The 19918-nt window shown below is 41.1% G+C and overlaps 1 protein-coding gene across 2 annotated transcripts in view; it reads left to right on the forward strand.

Annotated features, from left to right (window-relative positions):
* CHRDL1 (chordin like 1) overlaps positions 1–19918 on the forward strand; it is a 41281-nt gene that overhangs the window by 17934 nt on the left and 3429 nt on the right. For both annotated transcript variants that reach the window (XM_042876806.1, XM_042876807.1), the window contains exons 5-11: positions 9399–9544; positions 10476–10569; positions 12151–12218; positions 13439–13613; positions 16647–16841; positions 17876–18043; positions 19157–19246. In XM_042876806.1, coding sequence (XP_042732740.1) covers positions 9399–9544; positions 10476–10569; positions 12151–12218; positions 13439–13613; positions 16647–16841; positions 17876–18043; positions 19157–19246 — 936 coding nt within the window. The remainder of the gene's footprint in view (positions 1–9398; positions 9545–10475; positions 10570–12150; positions 12219–13438; positions 13614–16646; positions 16842–17875; positions 18044–19156; positions 19247–19918) is intronic.

The raw sequence follows: 19918 nt of genomic DNA on the forward strand, positions 1-19918 counted from the left end.
ATAGGGATTTAGTTCTGGTGATAGAATAGCTTTACAGTGTTTGTGTTCTTTACCCTTCTTGACATGATAGTGGTAAGAACACTTGCTCTTTCAGCAGCTGTTGGTTTTGACCTTATACAGCCAGTTTGCAATGGCAGTCTGCCAGTTTAGTTGTGCAGCCCTGAAGTTTCACTAACAGCAGATCACGAAGAAGTAATGCTGATAGGTATCATGCTTTTCTTAGGCAAGTGTATGCACAGATAGCAAGGGAAGTTTGGCAAGTGTCTGGAAGAAAGAAAAAGCATGCATTATCCCAGGTCACCGTGACACTTGTCTTTCACAATGCTCTATGCCGCTTATCAAACACAGATCCCCTGTCTTCTCCGCTTTCTTTATCCCCTCTGAATTTGGCTCTCTCTTACCAAGCAGCCCTAAACAATACACACATGCTAAGGTGGCCAGGACATTACTATGGAATGTCTCCTGCACTAAAGGCCTTTCTGGGGAAATGAACCATGCTGGTAGAATAAGAAAATCCACGTTCCCAGCTCTGTGCTTTCTTGCAAAGTCTCCTCTGGTACAAATGGATCAGAAGATGAGCATTAACTGAATCTCTGTGTACAAAGCAAACCTACTGCTGCCATTTAACTTCAGTTTTACCAGTACTGCAGGAAAATAGGCAAGTGCTCTGTGTTATACGAAAGCACTGCTATTTGTGAATGAAATGCACTGCATAAATACAGACGTGTATTATTTGTGTTACCCTTTTCTCATATAAACATGAGGATCTTTTTGAAAAGAATATATTAAAAAATAGTTTGGATTGAACAGGGCATTAAGGTTAGTCCAGTCAACATAGTTGTTCCAGATTTATTTAATGTAAGCATGTCAAAATCTGTTTGACTGTCCCTCTCCTAGCAAGTTGCATAATCCCTTTCTGCAGGATGCTTCCCTCACTTACTTAAGTCTTAGGCTCTGTTCTGAGTTTGTAAGGATCAGATTATCAACACATATTCATTCCTCTATTCCAAACACGTGCCTCACAGAGAATAGCTGTTTCATATGTATAATAACCATATTCCGTTGGCTTATCGTGTAGCAGAGGGAAGAGCCTAGTACAGAGGATTTCTGCCTGCAGGCAGGTTTCTTCATCCTCGGCTTGGAACATCACTAGCATTTAGCTTCTTTCCAGGACTGGGAAGTGCTTTGGCTGAACCCACTGGAACACAGATACCAGGGGTCAAAGTACTCATTACTGCTTTTTCAGAGCTCTGATTCTGCAGGAGGAAACACAGAATCGTAAAATCGTTAAGGTTGGAAAAGACCTCTCAGGTCATCTAATCCAACCGTCCATGTACCACCAATATTGCCCACTATGCCCTGTCCCTGATAATCTACACAGTTTTGAACACGTGGACACTGCTAATTAGAACAGCTGCATGATTGCTTGCATATTATTCCATGTTTTTCAATATTGCTGTCCCTAAATTGAAATTTGTTTTTTTGTTGAATTGTTTGTTAGAGTCCCAGCCTCCAGAGTTACTCACTGAAGAGCACTTCATTTGAGCAGTCAGTCCATAGCGTCACTGGAACCCATTTGAAAGAAATGAACTGATCTGTGCTATGGTGAGAAAGATGCTATACACCATGTGCAAGGTGCAACCTTAGGGCATATTATTACCCCTAAAACTTGAACGCTCTTCACCAGAAACTCAAAAAAAAAAAAAAAAATTAAAAAGCCAAGGACTGCTTTTGCTGCTGCCAGTCCCAGCTGCACCTTCAGATAAGAGCTGGATGTTGGGGTGGGAGGCATGCTTCCTAGCCAGGACAGAGCTGTCGTCACAAATGACAGTGCTCAGGCTGGCTAATTTCAGGAAGTCTTGCTCCACACACAAACACAAAGTGAAATCCACTCTGAGACAGATGTGCAACCCCTGTGAATGATGGCCCATTTTTGAAAAAAAATATTTCATTGGCAGAGGAAAACACTGCATTTTTCACTCCTGGACGCCTCTGGCAATTGTAGGCTGCATTCTGGGAGAAGTGGAAGAGAGCTAGAGAGGTAACAAAGAATGCTTCCAACATCTTATCTGCAGCTCTGTCCTCCCTGTATTTATGCCTCCAGCTCTTACCATGAATTACAGTTGGTGCAAACTGGCTTTTTATTCTACATTGCTGCACTGATTTTTTTCAACTCACTTTGTAATCTGCAAGATTTTATGCAGAAATACACTCTTAAGCTCATGAATAAATGATCCCATTACTGTTTTTCTGAGCTACTTCATTTCACATCTTGGGCCCTCCTGGGATTTGGTCTTCATAGTGCAACCTGACCTGGCCGTTGTATCAGCTTTTGCATTGTGGTAAAGTACCACCAGTATGAAGACTTAACGAGCAAGAATTAGCCCTGAATCTTTCTACTGATACTTGTGTAAGTTACCCTAGGGAATGGTTTTTCTTACAGGGAACAGACCTTGACTCCATGACAGCGGAAAAGTAACAAACTTTTCTGAGGGAGACCTAGAGGTATGTGCAACTCCTACACAAGCAAACAGTGTTCTGAAAACAAATCTGAGGTCACCTTAAGTGCTGCCCACTGTGTTGGACAGTGTGTGGACCTAAGCTGAGTCAGGTTTCAGGTATTTTTCAATAAGCAAAATAGTGAGAAATACTCTTATACTCTAGTTGTGCTCCGCTTTGGCACCAGAAGTGCTCACAATAGGCACACGTCCAAGAATTGTTTCATTCTGATTAAGGACCTTCATAATTGCTCTTTCTGTGTTGCTTCTGAATAGTTATCCTGCAATTCTGATGCCAATTTTAAATGTCAGGGCAAGTAATATGCCTTTGTGTGATGTTATGTTGCAATTTGGGGTGACTTGATGATTTCTGTGTGGAAGCACAGTGTATGGTGGCTGGTTAGCTGGTGTCCAAAGTCAGCTTCCTTCACTGGGATACAGCCTAGAGAGCTTTGAAGTAGCTGATGCAACTAAGCTAATTCCTCCAGTTTTGTTCAGTAAGTGTTAAAGTTCACTGGGAATGCAAATGATTATGCAGGAGAGATGGCAATGGGAATACAAGTGATTATGCAGGAGAGATGGCATTGCAAACAGTGGTCCCTGAATTATAGCAGGATTCTATTTCTTGTCTAGTGAATAGGACTCCAAAACAAATTGCATTTTCTTGGTCTGTGCATGCTTATGCTCCATGTTGATTCAGAAAACATGTTTCATAAAATCCTGTCAGGATTGAAATTCATTATCTATCATCTATCCACTTACAACAGACCAAGGGACTATCTGCAGAACAGTTCCCAGTATGGTAAGTTTCTTAAGGCATTAAACCTCGTGATTAATTTCAGATTGTTTAGCACTTGCTTGTTTTTACAAGGGTGGTTAATAAAACAGACAAACTGCAAAAACCAAGCCAGGCTGAGTGCCTAGCATTTCTGCTTGATATTAAAAGCCCATTTTTTTCAGTAAATGACACTAGGTGACTCTGAATGTTGCAGTTTAAAAATAGTTTCTAAGTCAGCAAGCCAAGAGTCTGTAGGATTTTTAAAAAATGATCTTTGCCAGATGTTCTGATACTAAAATAAGCAATAGTGAGAGTGTTAAGCAAAGTACTAACAAGAACAGCCAGAATATTGTACAAGAAAGTATCCCATGGAGATGCAGTAAGACCCCACAGACCTTACTGAGCGCTGTGCAGGGTGCTGTCAGACCCTGCTAAGCGGTATGCAGAAGGCAGAGTTTTGCTTGCACACCTTTCTTGTCTAATTTGTACCATCTCCGCTTAGGAAGTACACTTGGTTATCATTTCAGTTTAATATTGGTTGCAGATCAGACTTCATATCATAAATAGCTCACTGATTGTCAAGCCATGACTACAGTGACTTTGAGTTGGCTTTGCCAGTTTGTTAGCTAGTTTGTTTGTTAGAAAGTGTATCTGTATGTACAGAAGGATCCAAGTTGCAGGCCTCACTGACTGTTTTAAGGACTGGATCCTGAAGCCCTTCCTCACCTCAAGCAAGTCATCTGCTGGTAACATTTCCCATAAGGTTAGTTTGCCCATGCTTTTCATTGCCTACACAGAAATATTTTCAGTGATGTTGCCACTGATCCAAAGAGCAGAAACTGCCAGTGGAATTTGTCTAAGCTATTCAAGGGATTAGCTGCAGATAACTGATGCTCTTCTGCTTCATATCCAAGTAAGGATAAAGCGTCTCAGGAACAAGCTTTTGTAACAATCCAGGAAGAAATACAGTTGTAAGCAGAAAGGGTAAATGATGCCATTTCCAAAGTTGCATGTGATCCATTGACACTGTTCTGTTGTTCCCAGGAGACTGGAAGCTCCAGAAGCCAGGAAGCCCCTGGAATTCTTGGCCAGAGTCTGTGCATATCGTGCATACAAACTCACCCCCACCCCCAATTATCTGATGCAGGTTTCCATGAAAAATCTGTGACTGAGCCAGAAAACTTCCACTGAGCCAGAAGATTTCTGTGGTTTATCAAATTCATATCTAATTCTGTTACATCAGACTGTTAGAAAAGCATGGGCACTGCACTTCACGTTAAGTTAGTGTCCCTTTATGGCAAACTTCTTCCCATATGGTTTCTTCATGCTTCTTGTCAAAAGGACAACATTTCATACAGTAAGCAAGCTATAGCTATGTGCAGATTTAGTTCAGAGTGAGCATTTATATCAGGCTTCACTATAAATCTGAACAGGTAGAAAATCTTGTTCTTTTCTAGATGAACAGTTCCTCCCAATACAAGCTTCCATCTCCCCAGTCGGAATCTTAGAGAGCAGAGTTACAGCAAGCACCTGGGCTGAATCCTGAAGACAAGCTTTCTGTTGGCTTGACTGAGGCCAGGATTTACCCTGTGTGTATGGCACATGAGTGAAAAACAGCCCAGGTAGACAGCAGAAGGTGGAGAGAATCCCAGGTTTGGAATAAAGGAATGCTTGGTATAAGAATTCAAGCATAGTCACCACAGTATCAAATTGCTTTTTAAAACAGAAAAATTTTGAAACAAATTAATTTTTGACATGGTTGTATTCTGTTGCTTGCTTGTAAACCCTGAAACCTTCAGCCAGACTCAACCTTTACAGATACCTGCAGGGTCAGTTCAAATCCATAGCAAGTCATGTGCTCAGCCGTGGCTGCACATTTTAGCTCCTTGTTTTTACCTAATGCTAGACCTGTGATAAGTCAGGCTATCCATTTTAATAACTCACAGTCTTATCTTGAATCCTGTAAAATCACAGGAAATGCAAGCATGGCCTGTCAACCTCTATTTTGAAGTCTGCGCCCTTGGAGAATAAATGGCAGCCACAGAAACAAAGCCACTTCCTTTTGCATTGATGCTATAACATCTTCAGCCTATGTTTTATATTGCTTCCTCTGACATGCTATGAATGCCAAAAATGACACCACTGAACGTAGTTAATTAAAAGGATTCACACAGATGGTTTGCCCAGTACTTTATGGAGGCAGCTAATTAAACCAAGGTTAGTCAGCACCATTAAAATGCCAGATAAAGCTACAGGAACGGCTGTGATTAAACAAGGTTTACAAACAGGACTCTGAGCAATGGCACATGTTTGCAGTTAGCTAACCCAGCTCTTACCTACCTTAACTGAGGCACAGAGTAATGCATGCTGATATCAGCATTAATGGCATGATTTTTCAAAGTTCCAACCTGGCACTTATTACAAGAATATACAATGTCTACAATTTCACATTCTACAGGAGAATATGATATGAGGGAGTCTGAACTCCTCTAATTAGCCACGATTCAAAGAGCACTGGAAAAGAAACCAAGGCAAGCCCCAGTTGTTGAAAGTCACTCTCAGACTGATTTTCTCTCTCAAGAAGCTACACACAGGCATATGATACAAAGCTTCCTTGCAGCTTCAGATGCTGTGTTTGGAGGAGATCAACTGCACTCGTCAGTATGGTCTCTCCAGTATATAACACAATGTATTTTTCTGCAGTAAGAATCATGAGGTCTTGATCTAAAACTTCTAAACCGTGTTCTGTGCAACCAAGTAGCCCCACTCACTTAATGTGCTCAAAGATAATCACATGCACAGGTATGTGCAGCATCAGGACCAAAACCACAGTCTTACTGCCTGCCACTGAAACTGATTTTTCTTACAATTATTGCATCAAACAAGACTTCCAAATAGCAACAGAATTGCATCCCATGTTCCAAAGATACATACATATGTATGTATGGTAACATGGCATACGTGTGTTTTGGGCTGTATGTTATGATTTAACTGTTACAGGCCTAACCTCTGTGATCAACTTTAAAAGAAATCCAGATGAACGAAACTATGCACTCCAACCACCTACTGTTGTTGGCCAAGCACTTGTATGGGTAGCTCTGTTGAAAAGGAAAACTTGTCTTTACTAGCATCTGTATCATGATTAAGATACAGCCTCTTGATTCTTGTTACTGAAAGATCTTCCTGGCTACAATAACTCCATTCCCAGCTGAAGTGCATAACTGCATTGTGACTCTCCTGGTCCTCTGCTGATCTCAGGTGGCCACCCCACATCATTTCTGATAGATTTCTAATAGTCTCACCTGGTTTTCCACCCCTTCTGTGCCGAACCTCATGAGTCTCAGAGAGAGAATTATTGTTACCAAGGAATATATCTATCTTCTGTGTAGACTGTAATATTAAGCAAACAATACAGCAGTAATCCTGAGCTGCTGGCCTGAGCTGGTCCAGAGCAAGCCATCCTATCGCCATCTGTCCTTTTCCTCCTGCAGCAGTCTAAAGCATCATCTTTTTAATCAGTTGAGGAGATTTCTTGTGATCAGCTAACCTTACAGTGTTGAAAACTAAGGCAGAAGTCAGAGTAAGCATGAGCTATATAAGAAAAGTTTTGTGATTTTTTTTCCCTCTGCTGTTCACCTTCTAATTAGAAAAGCAGCAATGATTCCTCAGCCTTGTGTTTCTTGACTCAGCTGTCATGTACCAGGGCTGTAACCCTGTAATCCAGCTGGAACCCTACAACAGTTCAAGTGTTATTGGAAATAAATTATTGATGATATTGGGACAAATAGAAGTATATAAAGAAAAATTTACTATCCTCCTTGTCTTATTCAAAAGCTGCTATTTGAAGGCATTTGGAGATTTCGTAGTAATCTGAGCAATGTGGCATGTACCAAGGTAAATCTGCAGTAAAATTTACACTCTTCATTCCAGTATTCTGATGTGTCATAACGAGTCTTTGTAAACAGCTCCAGACCACAAGCCATGTCTTTGGACAGGCATCCTACATGGGCACAGCACTGCCCTGCACAGGCTGCATGAACAGGCCCTCACATCCAGGCAAGAACCATCTGTATTCTTTCATTCCTCCCATAATTTTCTTCCCAGTTCAACTGCTCTTCCAGTTGCCTGAGGTACAGGGGACATCTAGGGTTTGGCAATTCCTTTTTCTGCTTTCTTGTGCTTTCCAAGAAATTATGGTGGCATAACTTGTGAGAAGTGGGACTGTCCTAAAAAGCACCTCTTTATTGTGGTTTCCACTATTTGTGCCTAATGAGACAGTTGCTGAATTTGTTCCTTGAATCTTTTGCTGATGACTTTCAAATTTGTCTTAATTAGAACACGCACCTTGCTATTCCAGAATGTGCATTACCACTGAGCTGACATACATTGCATTTTCATGCCAAGCATGAGTGTCAATGCTTTGTGTAGCATGTTGGAAAGGTACCACTACACATCTCTGATTGCACCAAAATAATGCTGCATTTGTCTTTTCAGTGCTCACTCTGAGAGAAATCAAATATCAGGCCTGGGGCCCTAAATGGCCCCTCATGGATAACTTCTGCCTTTCTCCCACAGGTTCTTTGCTGACCCAGTAGATTTTCAAATACTGCAGTATGTGTATGTTCCACAGGCAGATTTGACATTTACAATTTACCAGATAACTAATATCTGATGAAACCGATGTAACAAAATACATGCTTTTATCCAAAACTCTGAATGTCAGTATAATGCCAGTCAGCGAATAATGCCAGTATGTATCACCAGAAAACTCAGCTGAGAAATTTGCACTCTGTGGCAGCATAGTTTCTCAAAAAGTAATCTCCCCACATTCATCTGATAGATAATAAAAGGGACTACAGCAGGACCTGAATTTTCAGGTCAGGTTTCTTTTACATAAAAGCCCAAACCCACTGAATGAATTTTCAGCTGCATTCCTAGAAATCTGCAGTGATTCTGGCTCCAGACAACAAATACTCCACTGTCACTTCCATAGAGCTCTTGTTCAAAATGCCTCTTCCCTTTCTGAGATGCTAAATTCATGCAAATGCAAATGTATTAGTGTTGGATTTGCTGCCCAATATGTATGGAGTGACTTACATTTCATAGGTGAAGTATAATCCCTTTGCAGAGTTTGTCAGCTGTGTGATGGTTAAACAGTCTAGGGAATGTTTTAACTTAAGATATGGATTATTTTAAGAGTAAGAAGAAAATCTGACTCGTGGTGCAGAACTCCATGTGATCTTAAGTTGAAACAAGAGGTTTCAGGATTGAACGGAAAATGGTATCTTGTGCACTTCATTGTGTGTACTCAGTTCTGCAAACAAAATGCTCTGACTTGCACATCTCACCTTACAGTGCATATAAGAAAAACATTGGCTTTTGGGTGGCTTTTACAGACTGCCTTTGAAAAGTTTTGCCCATTCTGAAAACAACAGCAGCAAAGTGTGAAGGCCATTGGGAACAAACATTTACATAGAACATAGTGCAATTATTCTTGGGCCTGTCCGCTCTTAACAGAGTTCTACCATCAGTTTCAATTCTCCTGTACACCAGGAGGTCTGCGCTGTGAATGGCACAGAAGCAGCTCTGTGCTTGCCCTGTGGTACACCTGGCTAACCTGCAACAAACTCCCACTGCAAATCATTAATAAAATAATACCAGACCTAAGAAGGGGGAAACAGAGCTAGAAATGTGTTCATGTGCTACTGACAGTGGAATTCTGTGTGTATACAGGCCCTCATGCCTTCTACATTAAAACTCAAAGAGCCATGTAAATTTAACAAGTGAGCATGTAACTGCACCTGCTTATCCTAATTGTAAATTCTATGGAAGACAGGGCAAAAGAAAAACACAGCAGCATGGGAGATGGCAGTCTGTGCTGGCCTTCATGATAAAATCCAAATCCAAAGATTAACTGAGACAGTCAACTCGAAAGTATGAATTATGAAAGTTCAGCAAAACAGCAGCATGACAATTTCACTCATATTTTGTAGCATGACAAAACTTGTCCTTTCATAATAAAGAGAAACGGGGGAGCGGGGAAGCTTTCCTATCCCTGTACTTGTGATATTGCTAGTTGTTAGGACAATTTGCATGAAGTGTTCCTTTCCCATTGCTTTCAGAAGATTCGCTGTTCTCAGTAAGCAGCAAAATCACTGGAAAATCCTGTGAATACAATGGCACCACCTACCATCACGGCGAAATGTTTGTGGCAGAGGGGCTTTTCCAAAACAGGCAAGCAAACCAGTGTGCCCAGTGCAGCTGCTCAGTAAGTACCACAGCTTGTCAGAGCCCTTCTCTGTCTGAGCTTCATTTCACCTTTCCAGAAGACATGGCACTGAAATGCACGCAGTCCATAGCACACAGTAGAGGCTGGGAACTGGGAGTTAATGCAGAAACTCACGAAAGTGCTACAAGCCAGTTGATGGCACCTGGTAAATGCCAGACTGCCTGCTGCTCAAACACAGAGGACAAAGCTCACCCTGTCAGACATCTGCTGTAGGTAAGCACGCAGTGCATGGCATTTATAGAACATATCACTTCAACCCGACTGGAGAATACAGCACTGAGTCAAGGAAAGAAACTGGATTCATTTGGGCTGAGCTGATAAGAGCCCCATGAGCTGGGACTGGACAGCTCTGTAAGACAGCGCCGGGCCCCAGACCCACTCCTGAGGCGCCACCAATTTAAATCCAGCATATTGGAGCAGTCACTCGGTGACTCTTTGGAGGCATTTTTTGAGCTGAAACATCTTTCTCAAAGCAATCAGGACCTCTTCTGATCTAATTATTGTTGTATTCAACATTCACAACAAACTCAACAGGTTAGGTACTGAACAATTTTGTGTCACTGCCAAGTTCTTCCTCCAGATCAGCCATATGATATGACTTAGGGAGAACGGGGAAGAATTTACACCAGGTGTAAACATTAGACAGATTTTAGGCTTATAGTAATTGCAGTTCCTTCCTTTCCCACACTTCTTTACCTTTTCTCATTTTGTAAAACTAAGGGACTTCCCTCTCTATAACATACGTTTAAGAACTGCTATTCAGATTCTTCACTGGTTTAATATTCTGCTTTGGCTACTTGAGGGACATATATGTAAACATCCATACTAGATTTAAATGTGTCCATAAAAGTGCATACATGATACCATACAAATTGATGATTCCTAAATGCTCCTTGTGTTTTACTGGCAGGAAGGAAATGTGTACTGTGGGCTGAAGACCTGTCCCAAATTAACTTGCTCTTTCCCAGTTTCTGTTCCAGAGTCCTGCTGTCCAGTTTGCCGAGGTAAGTGTTACACATGCACAGGACACACATCAGCATGTACTCCTTCCCCTGTCTGTGCACCAGCACTGTCACTTAGGATGTTGTCTGCAAGTTTCCCATTTACTCAAAACCCAATGCATGCTGGAAAATTAAACGTCAAATTCCAGTAGGGCAATATTACTAGCTTTGTTTTCCTTACTTGAAACAAGGAAAGAATGCTCTGATGAAGTTGCATTCCAATGATGAAGACAGTCAGAGCTTCAGATGATGAATTTAAATAGTTGCCATTGCTTTAGCTAGACAGCTTTTGAAGTAAAAGATGAGGCTCTCTCTGACAAGTTATCAATCCTGCTGAAGTTATACGAGACATAAGAATTTCAATTTGGAGGTTAATTTCAATTCAGTTTTAATTAGGTGTCTATCTATATTCAGCAAACATTGGTATTTTATTGGCAGTTCCGTTTTTGATCCTGTAAGCATGGAGAACTTGGTTACAAGGAAGCATACAGCCAGCCTTAGTAGCCCTTCTGAATGTCTGCACTTAAACATCTGCCTGCAAGCCCATCTAAATATCTGAAGATTTCTAGATGTATTGTATCTCACTATTGGCATCGTGGCATTTGAATCGCCACTTCTCAAGAATCCAAGCAGCTGTGGCCAGTTCTCAGAGGTGCAAGGAGGCTAAAGGTGCCTGTGGTTTTCACAGATGCCACTCCTCTGGACCCAGTCCAGCAGCTCTGCATCCATCTTGTGCTGGGTTTCACTGTTGTCACTGTCCTTCCAGTCAGAGAAAGGATGAGGATTTCTATGTCAGGATCCAACTTCCCCTTAAGTTAAATGGAAAGTTCTCAAAAAATGCATTGGGTAGCAGAACCATGATGTATCTGACTGAGTGAAATCAAGTCAACTGCAGAACTGGAGGTGCAACTGTATCAGCACCATGGCTCTCCCAAGCCAGGATCACATGCTGTTATGCTGTGGCAGCTGTCCTGTCACAGGGGCCCAAGCTTGTGCCTGGCACTGTTGCGTGCCATTCGTGAAAGCCAGCAGGTGTGCATGATGTGGTGGCACTGCACCACTGTCTTAGTGGGTCAATTTCTCATATACGACATCTCTGCCATAACTCAGTGCTGTCGATGATCACATCATATATATATATTAAATAAAGCATAAAAATAAGGAAAAAGCCAATCACACATAGGGGTATAAAATGTGCAAGACTAAGTATGGCTTACATTTTCCTGACGTAATAGAATGTAAATTATTAGTGGCTACACTTCAGAGTCAAGTTACAGTCAGTCAAGTTACATACCCACTGATCAACAGTAACTGCACTTGTGGGTCCCCTCAGCACACAGCAGATGGAAGGTCACACAGCCTTGCCTTTCTCTGTGAGCTCAGCTAAACTCATTTCTCCTTGCCTTTGTGACCACATATGTTCCAAGATATTTGGGAAGTCATCTCTAAATAATCTAATACAATCAAGTCAGACTAAAGACTGACAAATTTAGCTGTAAAGCTGGATGAGACTTTTCCTCTACATATTTCCCAAATCCTTGCACGGTGACTCCCCTAACTGATACTGCTCTACTTCATGTACAGGAGATGGAGAGTTATCCTGGGAGCAGGCTGATGGAGATATCTTCCGGCAGCCAGCCAACAGGGAAGCTGTAAGTGTGACTTATGATTTAAGGACACATTTTCTGCCCATGCATGCCAGTACATTGGGGGGAAAAAGAGAGAAAAAGAAGAAAGAGGATGTTAACAGATCTGACAAGGTATAGAAATATCTACTGCAGCAAGCTCCTTAATAAACTTAACCTGAATTCATGAGTAAGTCTGAATTACAAACTGACATGAGCTCCTGTAGGCTCTGAATTTGGCCATCTGTATGTGCTCTATGAGAATAAAATTCCACAGCATTTTGTTTGCTATACAAGCAACACTTCAAAATCAAAATTACAAACTCTTATTTCCCAGTTGACATATATACGTGTGTATTTACTTCAGGGGCTTCACTGCCTCTGGGGTTAACAGTAACCACTAAAAACTTAGTCAAGAGAGGCTTTTTGTAACAGCACTTGGAGAGAACATGAAGAGCTTTTAAGCATTTTTAAGCACGCTACCCAAATACATGAACCAACAGGTCTTTGGATTAGTGAGAAGAATCATGCCTCATAAAATATCTGCATTAGTACACACTATCCCTTCATGCCCATGGGTATTTTGGAAAATAATTCTCTGAAAATAGCCAGCTCTTTTGCTATAGAAAACACACAGACTACTTTCCTCTGCAAATCAAATGAGATTTCCCAGTCTGCAAGACAGATTGAAATAAGGTTCTGCTCAGTCTGTGTAAAGTTGGCTTGCCCTGGCCCAGCACAAGCATTCAGAACAGCTGCATGCAAACAAGAAGCAGCCCAAGCAGAAAGCAGTTTTGATGAGGAAAACTAGACAGGCTCACCTGGTCTTAAAGCAGACGTAAGTAAAGAAGGTGTCTAGCTCTGAATTCTGTTTATCATAAATTGAGTGAAATGGGGACTTCTGGGTTGTGATACATCTCCTGAGATCTACAACAGGTCAGATGGATCACGTTCAAGAAGTACTTGATAAGGGACTTCAGATAATCAGTTTAGAGGTAGACACCTACACTGAATATACAGTCTGGTGAGGTGAGGTCCAACTGTGTATGTGTAGTTAACTTCATTGCCGCGTTAAGCACCTGCAAAATCTGCTTTGGCCTTCTTTTGTTTGGTGCCATTCCTTACACATACGGCCGATTTGTTGATGGAGGCAACAATCATTGCCCATTCTGAGTTTCTAGTACAGCCTCTTTCCTCATGCTCCCTGGAATGATACATTTACTTTCCTGCTCTCTTTCTGTCTCCAGAGACACTCTTACCACCGCTCCCACTATGAGCTGTCACCCAGCTCCACCAGGCAGGTAGTCAATGTTCCACGATTTCCAAGTGCCAGGAGTAACCGCGGAGTCCTACCAGATCCCCAGCAAGCATCAGGAACAATAGTACAGATTGTTATCAACAACAAGCACAAGCATGGACGAGGTAAAGATAAGTATTTTGTATGGTATTACTCTGGGTCAGGCATTTAACACCTACAAAAAAGTCTTCTCAAAATGTACAGCAGACTCTTGGAAATTCACACCGGTATCAGGAGACCCAACACAAATCAGAGGGTGAAAGCAACAGACTAGTGAGGATATGAAATAAGCTCTTGACTGAGCTCAGTTGTGCCTGCATTTCAGTCTGCATGGGCACAACATTATTGTGTTGCTTTCTGAATTGCTTTGTGGTATTGTACTACATAATTCAGAAAACACATGCTGCTGTGACCAGCAAAGTGAGCTCTAAGTGCCTCAAAGGACACCATGATGCCCTTAGATTTGCTAACTGGTTCACACAGGGACTTGTCCAGTAGGAAATAGATGGTGGTTATGTTCTTTACACTGTCTCCTATTTTGTAACTTTACTAGCTGCAAACTGCATGTATTTAAACCGCCCCACAAATCTCAGGCCGTAAAACTTTGCTGTAGAATTGGAAGTCTTCTGCCTCCAAGGCTTAGCAAATTATTCCAAAGAAAGAAAATATCATGACTTCCCCCACCTTAAGCTGGTTGTCTGAGATGCAGGGGGTCCTTTTCCTCCACCATGTCTAACAGTAGATGCAGAGCAGGTAATTAGCTGAGACTGGATGTCTGAGCTGTAACCAGGCAAAGTTAACCAAAGCAATGAATTCCTTAGTGCCTTCTGATAGTATATTACATTATGTGGGCAGCAGGACTTTGAGCCTATATGGCAGACCTTACACAAACATGACTAAGACATTCCTGCTGCATTGTAGGACTGACGAAAATAGAGGGAAAATGTCAGTTGTCAGTTCATGGGACAGCAGGTGCTGTACAACCAAAAGGGCAGGATGCTCAGGTCCCACAGTGGGTGTATGCAAGCTAGCTGAGGTCTGCAGGAACAGGCCTAAGAAGCCATAAAATAAATAGCTGTAAAAGTACATGTTCAGAAAAGCAGTTATCCACAAACACCACTCAGCAGGCACTCAGAAACTACCCACAAAGAGTTAAAAGCCCCTGTATTAGGGCCAACTAATCTTTCAAGGTATTAACTAACAGAAGGAATGTTGGCCATAGGATCTTTATTATCCACCTGAACAACCATGAAAAAGCATTCAGATCATGCCAGTGTTTTATGCTGAATCTAGGAGTATGAATCTCCACACAGTGCAATATCTCTGACATGTTATTCACACATAAAGACATCATCAAAGCTGTTTCTAACTGATTTGTTTCAGCAAGTAAAAAGCATACAGATGAACAGCATATTTCTGAATGCAGTGTACTAACCGCTACAACTTCATACATTCACTGCCTGGAGAGTGTCTGACTGATCCCCTTGGTGGAAACCAGAATGCTGACCATGTGTTTTCCTTTGTTCTTCCCCAATTAACAAGTAATGCATTAATTAGTGCGTATGCCCCTTGAGATACAACAAACTAAAAAATAAATACTTAGCAAATAAAATGTGATTGTATGGATACAGACATAATTCTGAATGCGAAGAACACAAAGAAAACACAGGGCATTTGGGAACTAGAAGTTATATGCCACATTTTATCTTTTTCTGAAGGCTTCATTTGCTACCCCGGACTGTTCTGTGCTAAACAGATCCTTCTCTCATTTTCAGTAAACAGATAACACATTATTCGCTTTCATGTGAGAAACAAAACTGTTTTTCACCTCTAAAATAAAGCCGTGTCTTAAGGAGTTAAAAAGTAGCAAATTATAAACCAAATGATAACATAACCTCATGAAAGATAATACATTACAAAGAACACTCCCCATAAATCTGAGCAACTCAGCAAAGTAAAAGCCAGTTGATCACATCTGTTACCAGTTAGATGTAAATTTCAGATTACAGATAAAAATTAAATTGCTTTTGAAAGTTACAGGCAAAAAAGGAACATATTTTACAAATAAAAGCATTAATAAAAATGATGGCATATTAAAAGAATTGGAAATATTTGCAGCATACCCCAGCTTCACTTCAGTTGCCTTTAGAATTCAGGCAATGCCCTTTCTTTCACCTTGTTAGGATTAGTTTGCATTTTTCTTTGTGTTTATAAAATATTTAAAAAGAAAGAAGTAAGGTTTATAGGACAAATGCAAACATGGTGTAAAGTGATATAATCCCCATTAAATGCAGGGTGACCCAAACTGACTTCTACCAGGTAGGAATTTTTCCACTCTCCTTTTGCCAGCTGTATTTCTCTGTCTCTCAAGGGCACAGATGAAGAAAATACTGTGAGATCTTAGATGCTCTTGGAATGAAATCTCAGCCCCATACACATCCTTTCAAGTTAATGTTTTCTCATGATTCCAAAGGCCAAATGTCCCTAGATACCTACAGACATACATATCCCCACAAACGACATCAGACTTCTTTTTGTAACATTCCACTGCTTTTGCTCTGTGTTGTGTAGCTCAAGTCCTGTGTATTACAGGCCTAGGTGGCACCAATCCGTCCTATCGATAGTATGCTCTCCCTGCAAAAGCCACGTTCAGCTAATACTAGGAACAGCTGTTCAGATAACTTGTAGCAAATGTCCTGATTTGGCCCACTGCAGATTCAATACTAGAAGGCAGAGCCAATTTAGCAGGCTATGCCCTGTGTGTGGACTGAGATCAGCTGTAGGAAGGAGGAGTTAGTTTTGTAAGCTGGTTAATGATGCACAACTGAAATGCGTGCGCTGGAGGGGGGCTGCTCAAGTACTTGACTCAGCCACCTTCTCCATTGTCTTCAAAATAGTGGTGGACACTGGCATCGTGGGATTTGGAATCAAAGCCAATCTGCTCAGAAAAGAGTGATCACAGGCTCTGGCTCATTTTACGTGGCAAAACTCTGACTGAAGCAAACAAGTAGTGAAGTGAGCCAGAGACACTGACGAATTAGATATGGAGACACTGCTTTAAACAAATGTGCAAGAATCAAATGAATGTTCACAGAAGAACAGCCAGTGAACGTACCTTTTCCAGTCGTATTTTTTCTTCCTTTTCTCTTCTTTTGTAGTTTGTGTTTCAAATGGCAAAACATACTCCCACGGTGAATCTTGGCATCCTAATCTCCGGGCCTTTGGAATTGTAGAGTGTGTGTTGTGTACCTGCAACATCACCAAACAAGAGTGTAAGAAAATTCATTGTCCAGAACAATATCCCTGCAAATACCCTCAGAAAGTGGAAGGAAAGTGCTGTAAAGTCTGTCCAGGTAAAACAAAGAGTTGATGATAAACCACTTTTTTTCTGTGCATGTCAAGGATTCCAGTTACAGAATCTGATGAAAACAGCAAAGCAGTGCCCACGGTTCGGATTTATGTGCAGAGATATCCGTGTGAGACACACAGAGCTGCCTGCCTAGCCCTCCCATTAACTTGTTACTCAGATGAAGGGCTTGTTGCATGTGGCACGTGTTCTCATCAACTCCTGCCTTTCTCTGTACTGTTTGCATGACTTCCTGATTTCCAAAGAGAATTTTACAGAAACATACACAGTTCACCACTATCAGAAGACTCTTCCATTCTTTCCCCACTGCAGTACGCACAGAACATTCAAATCATCCCGTCTTCTTTCTCCCATTTTTGTCCAACTTCCAACTAGCATCAGAATAATTACAATTTGCACTTCTATGTCCTGTGACTTCTCCAGGCTGTCATGAGATAACGTGCCCTGAGCCTAGCCCAGGCTTGCACTGAACTACTGGCTGGCCACATCCCTATGTGGCCCCTGCTGTTGATCAAACTGCAGAAGATGTAGGTTCTCCCCCTACCCTTTTCCTGAACAAAGCATTAACTCGGGTTTCTTCACTCTCTCCAACCACTGATTTTCATTATTGTTTAGTTACCTCTGAGACTTCCACTGTTATTTCAGATATGCTTGGAAAGTGGACAGTGGTTCAAAAATCCTGAGGATTCTCACAGACCAGTATAGCTCAGTTCTTTATGAAATTCGTTATGGATTATAAATACAAATTTATCTCTTGCCACAAGAGGCAGGCAATGGGAACCTAGCAGAATATAACACTATTAAATGCCTATGGCTTAGCTGGAGATGGATTTCAAAGACTACATAAGTGAACATGTGATTTGGTTGAGATGATCCTTGTGGGCCCCTTCCAACCTGGGATATTCCATGACTCTATGAAAACTCTGATTTTAAACTAAGCCTGCTTGGTTTAGTGCCACGTAATTTCTGGAAGACTTGTTTACAGCTGTAGAATGTGTTTTGGGCTTTTTTCTTAAACAGAAGAAGTGCCAAGTCAAAGCTTTGACAACAAAGATTACTTCTGTGGGAAAGAGACCTTTCCCGTCTATGAATCCATTTTCACAGAGGAAGGAGAAACCATCAGAAAAATTGCAGTAGAGACTGAAAAGTCACCACAAATAGAAATACACGTGTGGACAATCAGAAAAGGTGAGTTGAACAAGTTATATATTTTAAATTGTATAATCTCTCATTAAAATGCCACAGCAACTTAAATTGCAAGCATTTAGGGACTGCTGTTCTCTTAGCTATTTAGGATACCAGTCCTACAGCCATGGCCACTACTACGTTTTGCTCCACCAACATCATTAATGACACACACATTTCTAGTCCTGCAAACTCCTGGCCTTTATTGTGAGCAAAACAACAAAACCATGTTGGGTGTCAGTAATACCACGTGTAATCTGTGACAGAGAAGTGAACAGTGGGTGCTTGCTTAGCTGGATCAGAAAGGTTTCCTTTGAAATTACTGTCTGTCCTGTCTTCCTTAGTGATACGTAACTGCATTCATGACGGCTTAGAATATTGACAACAAATGTATTAAGGATGAAAGCAGTATCTCTTATTAAACCAACTGGTAAAATCAGAAGAAAATTCAAAAGCTTTCTGATTTGCATTACTGCAAATCCTCAACAGTTAGGACAGAAAAAATATTATCTTCAGCTCCTTAAAGAGCCTATCTACTTAATCCAATTTAAGGAAAAAGGATGCAGTCCCCTTAGGAAAACCTCATCTAGTGCAGCCCTTTCCACGGAAATGATCTCCAGAATGCACTATAAAGCACAAAGCCAAACCCCAACTGTGAGCAGAACAGAAGTCGCAGGAGGGCTGATGGTTAATAATTACTTTATGTGTTCAAGAAGCCACAAAGCCTTGTGATGACTTGTCAGTAATGTCTGCTAACTCATGACAGGCAAAACGGCAGCTAACAACAAAATTGTACTGTTTTTGTCCAAGATACTGAGATTTTGGCTTCTGTTGTAGTTTTACATTCGCCCATGCTAAGAAAGGTTTTAGCTATGTCAGAAAAAAATCAGCTAATTCTCACACCCCTCTGCAACTCTCTGCAATCATAAATCCTATGTAGAGCAGCACCAGAGTAGCAAACAGACAGAATAGGCCAAAAGTCCCCATTACTGGTAAGGATTATTTCACAGTGTAGCTCAAAACAGCAGTAATTCTACATAAAGACCGGGCAGCACCCCGGGCTCAGAGCAATGTGCATGCTTCCAGTAACAGCCACTTCTTGTACCTTTGCTGAAGGGATTCTCCGTCATTTCTACATTGAGAAAATGTCCAAGAGGGAATTTGAAGAGCTTCCCTACTTCAAACAGATAACAAGGACAACCTCTAGTAAGTAAAATTCTGACACCTTCAGGCTTTCCTCCATCTACACAGCCTTGAAAAATACGCCATTTTACTCAGTGCAGTCAAATGGCCTCGTGTTCCTCTAGTATGTGGCTTTGTATAAAATCAAATAGTCAAAATACAGCAATATGTGTGTAGGTACATACAGCATGCTGTGCTAGTCTCCTGTCATTCTGACAAAACAAATTGGCTGTTTTCTGCTTATAATGCCATGAGTCTGAAATAGGACTGATGTCAGCACAACAGCACTATTTGACTTTATTTAAGCCCATATACATACGTATGTTGTACTTGAAAGAAGCCTTTTCTATGTTCTTAGTAGTATCTTTATTATTAAAATTTGTCTTTTGAAAAGGTATGCAACTCATTTATCACTCTTGCTTCAATTTCTGTTTTGCATTTCATCCAGCTTGGGATATGATACCTAATTTGACAGTTTAATTAAGGTATAGGCATTTTTAGCCACTAGTTCTTCCGCAATACAAATTGTCTTTTTTCTTTTTTTGAAGTTCCAAGCAGGGAGGGAAGCATTTTGACCAGGAACAATCTATTCTTCATAATACAGGCTAAGTGAGAGGCAGACAGCTTTTCATCTTGAATATTTTCTAATTTGTTCCTTTCAGCCTTCTCTGCACTTGTCATTGTTATCTGTACTAT

Source organism: Lagopus leucura, unplaced genomic scaffold (genome assembly GCF_019238085.1).
Source record: "Lagopus leucura isolate 7727_CA_CO unplaced genomic scaffold, USGS_WTPT01 Super-Scaffold_100016, whole genome shotgun sequence".
NCBI classification, from domain to species: domain Eukaryota; kingdom Metazoa; phylum Chordata; class Aves; order Galliformes; family Phasianidae; genus Lagopus; species Lagopus leucura.